This window comes from Cylas formicarius, unplaced genomic scaffold (assembly GCF_029955315.1).
Source record: "Cylas formicarius isolate icCylForm1 unplaced genomic scaffold, icCylForm1.1 PGA_scaffold_12__32_contigs__length_19106922, whole genome shotgun sequence".
Taxonomy (NCBI): domain Eukaryota; kingdom Metazoa; phylum Arthropoda; class Insecta; order Coleoptera; family Brentidae; genus Cylas; species Cylas formicarius.
In genome coordinates, this window is record NW_026844225.1 from 18,435,049 (window position 1) to 18,447,277 (window position 12,229).

The window sequence follows — 12,229 nt, forward strand, 5'->3', positions numbered from 1 at the left end:
TCGTGAAATAAAATTTGGTTAGTTTTGGTTAGTTAATATAGTTAGTTAACAACGTCCCCATACCAAAAGGTATTTTTTGAGTCGTGAAATAAAATTTGGTTAGTTTTGGTTAGTTAATATAGTTAGTTAACAACGTCCCCATACCAAAAGGTATTTTTTGAGTGGTGAAATAAAATTTGGTTAGTTTTGGTAAGTTAATATAGTTAGTTGACAACGCCCCCAAAACTTAGCAAAACATATTTCTTGAGTCGTGAAATAAAATTTGGTTTTTATATCAAATGATGATTTTTCATTTTACGGGGTATAGTTTTCGCGCCATTGCAACGACATGTTGCAATGGCGCGCATTATTATAAACGTGAAATGATTTTTTAGCTAAATTTCTGTAGCTCGAGATCGAATTTCTGATATCCTATGAAACGAACCATTTAAATAGTCTCGAGGCGATTTAAACGTATATCAGTGGGTTGGCTCACATTAAACGTTATTAATTTAATAAATAAGTTTAAATAGAAGTGGCTCAACAATAATGCCCAAAGATTAATTGGTATTATTGCGAAGCTGTGGCGCTGCGTTACCAAAAGAAACAAATTAAGATTAATTTGTTTGATTTACTTAAATTAACTCCAGCTTCTATTGAATCTTCATTCTTCGATCTATATTAAGTGTAACACGGTACTTTAATTTAACTTCAACTTAATCGGAATTAAATAAACGAACGGATAATATCCCCCTTATCGTGTATCTATTAGTATATAAATTGACCATAAACCCATCTAACATATGTATAATAAATAATGCCAATGTCAGCGTACTTCCCCATTAAATTAAAATAAAAATAATATTCAACTCTCGACATGCCCTTAGTTGTAACATATTACGAAACAGTTCAACGGTGAAGAAAGTTCAGCAACCAGTTTGTCAACACCATCAAATGTTTTTTAAGCACACTTAAAGCCCGATAAGATAAAAATTCGGTTGGATTAGGATTTTTTTGTTTTGAATGTTAAGACATCGCATTTAATACCCGGAATTATGTCTCATGCTTTCGTTTGGCCAAACCTTTAAGCTTTAGACATAATAATATGACGTTCAGCACGTAGCGAGTTTACCGGAATATTGTTAGACAGTTGCTAACAATGAAGTTAAAATATAAAATCCAACGCAATATGCATTTCCGGTAAACAATCACGAACAATGACGATGTAATATATCTTAAAATTAAAAAATCGTACCGTATAGAACAATTCCCCGGGAGCTCAAGTTTCGATCTTAAGTCATTTGAATGTATAAACGTTGAAAAATACAGAAAATGTGTAATCGCACCGATAGAACAATTTTGAGACATTACATTACGCATAAAAATAAGCAAAGAGACGAGGTTATACCACCGCGCGCGTTTATTTAAAAATCTCATTCTATTATAGATCGTAACAATCGATAAGGATTGATATATAGTTTTCGATACTTACGAGCTAGCGATTGCATTTCGAGGCGCATCCAAATCAGTAAGCTCAAGAGCAAGACACCGGTGGTTAACCTTGGCCAGGGAATTCTCAACTCAACCTTTACTGCACTACTGTGCAATTTCGTCTCGAATTTTTTGTTAGTGCAGTTAAGTCAAAAACACCGCGGACTATTTCCTTTTTGCCGTATATAGGAGTTTGACGCCGTATGAAAAATAATCGGGGACGATTGCGTGCGAATTCGAATAGCAGTTTCCGTGGTAAAGCTTTACGGCATTAGAATACTGTTACAAAATTCCCAGATTAACAATTTATAGCATACATTTCGGCGGTATTCGGTGACAGTAGTGTCTATAGTCACGCTATACGGAAAAGACTTGGCTTACGGCACACGAGGCAAACTTGGCAGTACTTTTTGTTGCCTTATTTGAAGAAAGCAACAATATTTCATCATTCACGCGATATTTAGCCAACAAATACTTTTGCTGGATCATAAAATTATTGCCAATAAAATGTTGTAGAGGATTTAACTTTTTTTAACTGAAAAAGATATTCTTCCTTTAAACTAAAAAAAGAGCACTGGCTATTTATTTTTGAAACAGCCTAAATGAATTATTAACAATAAAAAATATCGAGACAAATGCAAAAAATTCAAGCGGTTATACCTTTTTAAAAGAAAAAGTAGTCAATAGGCGGGCTTACTAGAAGCTTTTTAGTCTCCTGCAATTTTTTCATAGAACTTGCGGTTTCGAAATAAAAAAATGAAATGTAAAGCACTAAATGTCGAACAAAATATATTTAAAAAAAATCTGCATTGGTGTAATTCACCATTATTAAATTTGAACTCTTATTATCGTACAATAAAATGATTAGGTGATCATTTTTTAATGAAGTTAGTCTTATTAATCTTATTTTGTATTCAAACCAACTGAGCAGTTTCAAATAGAGCAATCACCAAGGCCTTAAACAATGACGGCAGCCCGCCAGATGTTTTGTATCTAATACATTTTTTTGTGTGTGTTGTATGTTTTTATTTTGAATCGGTAAATATTAGGAAATTTTTTTCTAAATATATATGTTTTTAAGTCACTGCATGGGGTTTTCCTTATATTTAGATAGAGGTACTCTAATTCGATCTCCCCGCTCTTTCTAAAGTGTGTTTTTATAATAGTAATACCTCCGTGGTATTTTATTGTTTTTAAGATAAATAGTAAATACATTATTTTTCCTCCATATTTGTAGTGTGATATCTCCCTAATGGCTATCTTTTGACCCAACTTTTCTATAACAAACTACCGTTTACTTTAAACAAGGAATAACCCCTTTGAGTTTTTTGTTTTGACCACCCTGTATATAATCGTGCCCATGTCGAATTTTTCTGTTACACGGTGAGCGCGTGAAGCAAACGTCAAAAGCTAAGACAAGAGCATAAAATGAAATCACACAGAAAAGGTCATTTATAAACATAATAAAATATTACGGCCCGTCCATCAACGTTTAAAATTCAATTTATTATTTAAAGAAAATCTATTATTTAAAGTCAAGCAGTCGCGTCGCCTCGACTGGATGGAGGCTTCGGTAATAACGACGATACGAGGATCGAATGCTTTCATTTTCGGTCAATTTGAACTACGTATTTCGTAATATTGACGTGAACAACAAACATAATCAATTAAAGACTCCTACTGGATTAGTTTTTTATTGTTTAGTTTAGACCGACGATGCTAACTGTAAACGATGTTGGGTTTTAAAAGTAACATTGTAAATAATGACGTGCTAGTATATTTTCTCTGTTACCATATTGGTATTTTATGTACACGGTGGAGTGTTGATTTTAGGATGATACTTCATTCCAGAATCTGTAAAAGATATCAAAAAAACTTAAAATATTATATTGTCCACCATTCGAGAGTAGTGTGAGTGCGTTACCGCGTTTGGTTGACAAAAATACATAGCATTCTATTGTTTTTGTTTTCTTGCGTATGTAGGTCTATGGCGGTAAAGACATTTCCCTGATAAATTTTCGATAACAGCTAGTAGCGGCTTTCTTCTTATGGCTAAAAACGAAATCTACTTGCATAAAATAAACTCGTTTACACGGACGCCTTAAAGATCGTTCGTAGCGCGATAAAATATTGGTCAAATGTGAAGGCCAAGTGTACTCGGCATAATCGGCAAAAATAAATTTAAGTTCAACGTTTATTTACCCACGCACGGCACGCTATTTGCATTTGGGTTTTTGTTTGATTAAAATCGTAATTATTTACTTGAGAAGAATCTATACCCAGAAGTAAGAATCGTTACCGCAACTTTCTTCACCGTTTAAGATTTCTATTAAATCGACATTAATGGCATTTTCGAGAAACGAAACATAAGAGGTAATAGTAACATCACATCTGTAAGAATATAACATATACCTACTATGTATTATTTGTTGGTAAGGATTCGATGAATTACCTCGTCGAAGTTAATTACGCGTGGTCATCGTACCGACAGAAAAACAAACAAGAACTCTGTTTATGTCAATTCTATAGATTTCTACAAGATATAATTTGCATTAGTAATGAATTTTGAATGTCAATTTTGTACAAGAACAAGTAAACAAACTTCTAACCAAGCAAAAAGTGTAAACAAACTATAATATGTATCAACTATTAAGCAATTGATTAATAAACAAGTTATGCAAAAACTCGCGTTCAAATTATCAAAGCCATTTCGAGAAGTTTGACATAATTTATTATGTGAAATCGAATCAACAACAATAATAACCGTTGGGCCGGATTTCAACGTATTTGTTAAATGAACCGTTACCAGGTATGATCTGAGATGTCAATAAAACGCAAATCGGATTTTTCACATCATTAATAAATTTCCAGCTCACGTTTTTCGTTTAAAATGAAAGCCGCTCCCCGTATTTACTTACCCGCGATACCAAAATCGCTTCAAAAATATTGCGTTAATAGAGGATGTCACATTATCCGTTGCCAAGAAGCAACGGAGGAAGTCGTTATGTTTTAAAGGACGTGGACAGTATTCGTTTTTCTCAGGCACCGTAATTACATACCGAGACTTAGAAAAACACCCCATATCTCCTGAGTAGCTTTTATTACCAACATAAAATTTGTCAAACAGTGAAAGGAGTAAATTCTTGTTTTTTTTTTTAATAAATAACGTGCTATTATTAACGATTACCTACAACAAAAATGTAGGCCGCTCAGATTAAACACTAAGGCCGATAATCCTTGACCACCCAGTTCTTTTAGTTTTATCTATTTGGCACGCGTTTAACAAATGTTTTGAAAGACTCGGTTTCCCTAATCTAATTCAGTAGTTCCGATTTCTCGCGTTTTCTACAAATCTCGATCGTAGTACACGCAAATGAAAAAGCTAATCGCTCTGAAACCATCAAATGTTTGTTTATGTTAACATTTTCAAGATATATTGCGACGTATAGGTCAATGTATAACGCACAAGCACCATAAACAATAAAGACCGATGGGTGAGATTATTTTTATATATACAAACCGTAAAGGAATAACTGGGGCGAATACTTTATATAAATTGTGGTCGCGGAAAAACGCGCAGATACTGGAGCTTATTGATAATTTAAAAACCGGCCATTTAAATACTCATTCTTATGGCGAGTCACGTTCGAAGGAACTAACAAGTGCTAAAATTTTGATTAGGTATTATGCGAATATTGCGAAACCCGGCCTTTTATTAACATCGGTTATAATACAGAGGGATCGTTTTACAGATTTACTGCCCCGCCATTTGAACGTTAACCGTCTGAAGTAAGGCTGCAGCATTTTTCCCAACAGAAATTCTGCTCACGGGACCGACAAATAATGGTTTTTGCAATTCATTCGCGTTGTGCCAGCGGCAGTGTCGCTGAGGGCAGCTTCGCTGAAATAGATTCGACGCTTAGCAATTTAACCTCAGGTCTAATAGAAAAACTTGATAAACACTTTGCATTAACTGCTAGCTCAGGTTTCGTTTCGGTTCTCTACAATCACAAGACGAAAGTGTGTACGATATAATATGAAAAACTAGCAGTAGGTAAACGGGAACCTTGCTTAAAATCATTAGTGTGTCACTAGTTTTTAGTTGAAATAACTTTTTTTTAAACAAATACATTTAAATCTTTGATATATTATTTTAAATTATAACAACAAAAAAAACATTAATATTCTAACATCGTATTATAAATAAAATTACGCAAAAAATATATATTTTGAGAAGAAAATAAATTAACAAATATTAAACCATCGAAATAATTGAAATCAATTGAATTTTTTTAAACAAAAGTGCGACAATAGTTGCCTAAGTTCTAAAATGCCACCAAATAATCAAACCAACAATATGTAAGTAGATATATTTTTTCTCGCAACAGTCAAAGCTATAATCTAGTCTGAACAATAAGCTCGATAAGCTGTTTGAAAAAATAGTAGTTTGCAGTATTACACTTCCTCTTGGGATATATCAGAGAAAACAATGGAAAGCTATAACAAGCAAGTTTTAGATCTTACCTTACTTCCAATAAAGACTAAATATATTGAGTTCACTCACTTATTTACCTGTTTTGCTTTAGACTACCACACCAACCAACAAAAGAACCACAGCACACAAGAATCTTGGAAATAAGTTAAATTAGAAGTATTATTTCACTTTCAATCGCGATCGCTCTGCAAATTCGATACCCTAAGAGTACGTATATGAATCTTCGTGACAACGTAAGTAAAATCTAATTGCCCATTCAATTAAACGCGTGCAGACATCACGGCACCCCGAGCAAGAGGTTACAATTTTTAGTGGCAATCATTTGCGTCCCATCACCGTCCTTTCTCTCCTCAAGATGATTTTTTCACTCAGCCTTCCTCTTCATAATTCACACAGTTTCAGAAGAAAAAAAACATGACGATAATTTATAACGAGAAAGTTAGAATTATTAATACACATTAAAGCATCTTCAAGCTTAATAAGTTGTGTAGAAAAACTAGTCGACACTGTCCAACTGTATACGTAACTAATTACTGCTGCTGTACGTTGTGGTCTTTTCTTGGCACGATAGTCTACATGTACGTATGTGAATCATCAAGACCAGCGTATGATTCGACGAATTTAGCATTCGCACGTTAGGTGACTCGAATTTAAATGAACATTTCAATGAACGAAATTTCGCAACGGAATATCGACATGATAAAGGAAGAACAATCAGTCATATGTTGTCCAAAGAAAACCGATGAAAAATACAAACCAAAGATCATCCCACAATCGAATTGTAAATCACTCTGACGGATTAAACTTGAAAGCATAATTTCCGCCATCTTGTTTTACCAAATTCGACCATCCTCCTCGAGGTCCTGTTTAAAACAAGTTTAGTCATCAGACAAGACCACTTTGACAAATAGTCGGGATGAGGCTAGTTATATCGGCATCAAGAAGCCTTATTTAATGAAAATGTTCTTGCACGGGAATGTTTGGACTTGAAACAAGACGTTTATGTATGATTTTGACAGTCGCAAAAGAGATATCGGCATGAGAGAAACTTCAAACCGGGGTCAGGTAGCAAACGAGAGAAGAATTTCAAGTTGCACTGAGTCCAATCTAAATATTCGTCTCCCAAAATACAAATATTTCGCGTAACTCAGTATGTGAAGGGTTGGTGAGCATGACAAAAGTTCTTTAATTCGCTCTCTTTATGAATAAAAATAATTACAATATAGTCAGGCCGGCCTTAATTTAGACTAAACACGCCAATATTGAGGGCGTTGCCCCTTATAGCAAAGACGTGTCAAGTGTCTAGCAGTCAATATTTGGTTTCCCCTTACTTATATTAGTCATACCATATGTTTGCAGTCTGTGTCGAATTTTGTCCCTAAGGATATATATATTTTCGATTAATTTCATTTCTATTGCACCACCCATCGAAAATCGCGTATGATCTTCTTATTCCGATAAGATTATAATTTTTAATGGGAATTGCAGTGAACGTATAGCAGTCAATTAAAGTCGTATACACGATGGGGTAACTGTACTGGTACTTTACTTGTCTGCTTCAAGTCTTCTTTTTCCCGTTGAGAACGTGTTTTCTCGTAGAACTGTCGTTTCTTTAGCATATCAATTAATTTTGGTTTTTACGAATATGTAATGGTCAATCGGAGACGAGAAGTGACAAATTAACAACGTTTGCTTTCGTTCTCTCACTTAGTTTATTTGTTGAATTTAAGTTGACGGACGTTGGGTGGGCGGTATCTTACAACAATCATTTTACGATACCTATAAGATATTGCTTTGTCTACAAGGGACCGGCGTCCGTTATAAATTCGCACAAATTTGTCCTAGAAAATATTTTTTCACGGCCGCGACAATATGGATTATCTTACATAACACAAGCATCATAGCACATTCCTAAACAGGAAAACCATCTAAATTGTTTATTCATAAGTCACTCCAACGATGGACTATTCTACAAAACTCGTTTCTTTCGAATTAGATATGCAAAAACGCCCAGCTAGTGTGTGTAAGAATGATTTTTTTCTATTTCTTTGCTTTGCTAGCAACAGTTTTTATCGTTTATTCTCAAATGCAGTGCACACTTAATATGGCCTGAGGAAAATCAATGCTACCTGTATTAGCAATCGTCTCATAAAATTGTTTAATCCATTTATTCAGATTGAGTGACGGAATAGATTTACATTATCTGATTTAATATCTTAATACCCGCCTCACTTGCTTAAAAATAAATTTAAAAAAGGACCTGTGGAATCATCTACTGTACAATTTATCAGAATTCACTAATTATTTCAAAAAATATCAATTTTGACGTACTTATTTATGTACTCAGAAAAATGAAGTTATTAAGATTGAGGTGAAAACAAATGTATCATAACTTACCAACAAATATTGAAGGCCAACAACGGTTCACGAAGGCATGTTAGTCGATTTTCTTCCACTAGCTGAAAAACACCAAACAATATAAACAAAACCTGCACTGGAACAAAAATTGCATTCATAATCCAAGCAGGCACCGAATGACCAATGTTAGGTTAGGTTAAGATTGGATCGTTTTTAAAAAATAATAATCTGTATTTTTCGTTCATCAATATACCGCGAATAAACTAGGTAGACCTAATTTAGAGTTAATAACAGGTCGTTAAACTGTTTTGTAGTTTTGTAAATAAACGTTAGACCGAGTCCGTCTTCAGAGACATAAACTTTGTAACTACACAACACTGTTTGACGCAACGATTTGCTGTAAAATATGAATGAGCCGATTAGGAACAAGCAGAGACTAAAATATACTTAAGCATGGCACCGCTTATGGAAGTTTTCCGCTTCTCGTTTGACTGCCATCTATGAGCAAGAGGTGAAATACTCGGAAGCGAAAAAAACAGGTCTTCGTTGATTTACCCACACTATGACTGTTAAATGTTTCAGTATTATTTGCCAAAATTATTATTGTTGGTGTGCTTTAAACATAAATCGGTGTTCAAACCAGGGCATTACACTTACTACTTTGCAACCTCAAATAATTTATAAGGCCTGGAAATTAAGGTGGTTGCAAATTCTTGAATGTTATTTTTTTGTAGAAAAAAATTATTCTTTAAACAAATCTTTGTTAAGCATTTAATTAAAAACTTTATTTTGATATGCATATAAGAAAGCTTTATGTTGCTAAAACAAAACGTAAAACTTGATGAATAAATCCCAGTTATTAAACACAAAATATTTATTCTAGTGACAGTTTTATAGTTAGTTTACATGAATTCAATAATCTACAGCAAGAGACATCTTTGTCTCGGATACCCAACTAGTCACGACGGCTAATATCACTGAAATCTCTTTTAACTCTATACATTTGCCTATATAAAGGCCTAAAAAATGTTTACTACAAAATTTTAAATAATCCTTTCTCGTTGTTTATATTCGAAATAAATTGTTTCGTATTTTTATTGAAGTACCATTTTTTATTTATTGATTAGGTGGTTTTAAACACAAAATAAATGAGAAAAGTGAGACATTATGACTCGTTTGCTATTCCGCAAAGTTTTGTAACAATTTACTCTGTATCGTCTTCGGACACGTGATTTTGTAATGCTTCGCCGAAAATTTTACTTATTTCTTCACTGTAATTAGACTCAGAATGGCTGTCCGTCGATTCAACTAACGAGTCTCCATTTATTAGATGTTCAATTGATTCAGACTTTAAATTATGTGCTCTCGGAGTTTGTCGTTCATGGAATCTGGGATTGCTGGGAATGGAGCTGTTACCTGATGAGCTTCCGTCGCTATTCTTCTTACATAGCTTCAAACAACCACCAAACCACTCAGACATCAGAATTCCACCTCCTATTAAAAATCCCATTCCGAGTAGCAAAAACATTCCCTGAGTATCGTCTAGTGTCAAAGCTCTATCTTCAGTGCTAAGAAATCTAAGGCCCGTTTTTGAGTTGGCCTAAATACCGTTAAATTTAATTTATGTTATAACAAAATTTAGTCATTATTACCGCCAGCAGTTTTCCGGTTGAACTGCGCATCATTTTCCATTCAACATCGGATTTCATTTTGTCTACAAGTCCAAACTCAAAAGCCAATCGTATTCCTCGCTTGACGAGGTTCTTGTATACTGAATCCGTCGGAATTAAAATACCGACTTTGTAAGTTGCGAAACACTGCGAACTGATGTGAAGCAAATTTCGTTTGCCCCTAAAAAGCAACAATGTTAGAGCAGGAGCCGATTTAATCCATTCGCTCACTCTATAGTAAAATTGGTCTTGGCGATGTATTTTAACTGTTCCCTAGAGCCCAAAAAGGCGTAAGGCCAAAAAAACGCTTTAGTCACGTTCTTGAATCCACTTTCGACGTTCGGTACATAATCAGGCTGCTGTAAAAGTTTTTTACTTCTCGCGTCTGTTAAGTTGTGAAACCAGTTCTGCCAGCCTCCTTTGTCTAACATCCCTATATCAAATCGACCGGCTATAAGCTGGTCAATAGTATCCACGACCGTTGGAAATACCGGCAAGGTCACGAAAGCTATGATCGACCCTGTATAACACGCGGTTATTATTATCGTGAACATCCAATATATTCCTGCAACATGGCCGGACTGCATTTTGGTTTTAGCAGGCAACGTTTCTCCTACCTATTAGTAGTTTTGTGGTTAATTTGTCTGCCTTTGTCCACGAATTTTTCCCGGTAAAGGTAAAACAATTGGTGAACGTGCCGAACATATACCAAAATAAGTTTTCTAATTCTTCGGGGTTTGTTATCAGATGCCTCAACGTCAGTTTATCGGAAAACGAGAACAAAAGAATGGAGAACATGTAGACCAAAGTTAGAGTCAACCATACGGTCCATCTAAATGGTCCCATTATAGCACGGTACCTAAAATGTTATGGTCTCGAATTTGTGTTGGTTATTAAATTTTGCGAAAGCAACCTCGGCAGTGCCGTGGATGTAAGGGATACGAACGCGGCGCAGTCTTCAGAATGCCACTCAAATGTTCCCGAATTATAGCGGTCATCTGTAATGTACAACCCAGCAAGTCCTAAATTAACGGTGTTTGTTTCGATCGTTTTTAAGACCGCTTCTGCAGCTCTAAAATTCGCCCGAATGACTCCAGAAAACGATACAATCCCAGTTCGGTTACCCTAAGAGCTTCGCGTTTGGTGCTTCCCTGTAATCTATCGTAAAATTGTACATCTCGGCAAGCAGCTCTATTAACCTAATTTCGATGCCCTCGTATTCTTGTTCGTCATTGTTTGTTTGCCTATTCGTCGAAACAAGGGTTATTTTCAAAAAAGCAATTTCAAACAACCGAAAAACGCGCTTTCTATTTTTTGTTATTGCTGACTTTCTGAGAACTCTCGTTTGTCGGCTGTTCGATGTGCGTAGTCGAAAATATTACTGTTTGATAACGAACGGTGGTTGGTGGGCCACCGATATAACGAATCTGTGGCCTGATACTCCGTGCCTCATTTTCGGCCGAAAAAGGTTCATTGGCCGAGTAAAATTTCCACCATACCACGAAGTCAGCACCATTGGCTTGCTTGAACCTAAACCGTCCACGAATAGATTATGCGTGTATAGTATGTACGGCGATTCTCCCTAAAATGACTTTCCGAACAATTGGGATATCGGCAACCGATATATTACCGTGTCACGAATAATCTGATCCGACTTGGCAATTATTACCAAATTGGGGATATCTTGAGAATTTTCGCTGGCCAAAAACTCCTTTACCCTCCATTGCGAAGATTTGGCTACAACAACAACTTTTTCCTTTCTTTTGCCGATATAATTCTGACATCTCATCACATCTTTGATAAATACCAGAAAGTTTACGCATGTCTCCCTATTCCCTACAAAATTGCGGGTGTGTTGCTCGCTGGCAACCAGCGCATGCGCATATAATAGCGGATACTCTATGAAAAGGGTCTTCAAAAACAAGCTATCGTCTTTTTGAGTATAATTATCGTACAGAATGATCGCCGTGCATCCGAGAAAGTATTCGTTGGCAATCGTCTTGAGTAACTCGATCAAAGACGCATCTTGGTCGAACTTCTCTTTACCGAGGAATGCTTCTTTGAGTTTCTCGATTTGCGACTTCTCGTGAGACCTCTGTAGGGCCCTTTTGACTAATTCATTTTCGCCTTTGCGATACTCTGTCGTTCTTGTGTGTAGGATTAGAAAGTAGAGACACATTACCCGCAAAGCTCTCATATTCGAAATGCTCAAACGGAAATTATTATTTGGATCTTT

General features: G+C 35.4%; 2 protein-coding genes across 3 annotated transcripts in view; both read right to left on the reverse strand.

The window, feature by feature from the left end:
* Positions 1-8,733, reverse strand: part of LOC132708773 (uncharacterized) — a 54,903-nt gene extending 46,170 nt beyond the window's left edge. The window contains exon 1 of the mRNA XM_060681335.1: positions 8,363-8,733. The gene's annotated coding sequence lies outside the window, so the exon portion shown is untranslated. The remainder of the gene's footprint in view (positions 1-8,362) is intronic.
* A 592-nt stretch (positions 8,734-9,325) lies between these two features.
* On the reverse strand, positions 9,326-12,169 carry LOC132708639 (ionotropic receptor 21a). Of its 2 annotated transcripts, none has more exons than XM_060681088.1 (8): positions 11,624-12,169; positions 11,376-11,575; positions 11,118-11,237; positions 10,907-11,065; positions 10,611-10,852; positions 10,225-10,558; positions 9,976-10,174; positions 9,326-9,923 (listed from the first exon to the last, which is right to left on the reverse strand). In XM_060681088.1, the coding sequence occupies exons 1-8, from the start codon at positions 11,780-11,782 to the stop codon at positions 9,528-9,530; spliced, it is 1,809 nt and encodes a 602-aa protein (XP_060537071.1). In that variant the 5' UTR covers positions 11,783-12,169; the 3' UTR covers positions 9,326-9,527. The 2 variants fall into 2 exon arrangements, with proteins under 2 accessions (XP_060537071.1, XP_060537072.1); XM_060681089.1 differs by having other exon boundaries at positions 9,871-9,900; positions 11,624-11,917.
* Positions 12,170-12,229: the final 60 nt, after the last annotated feature.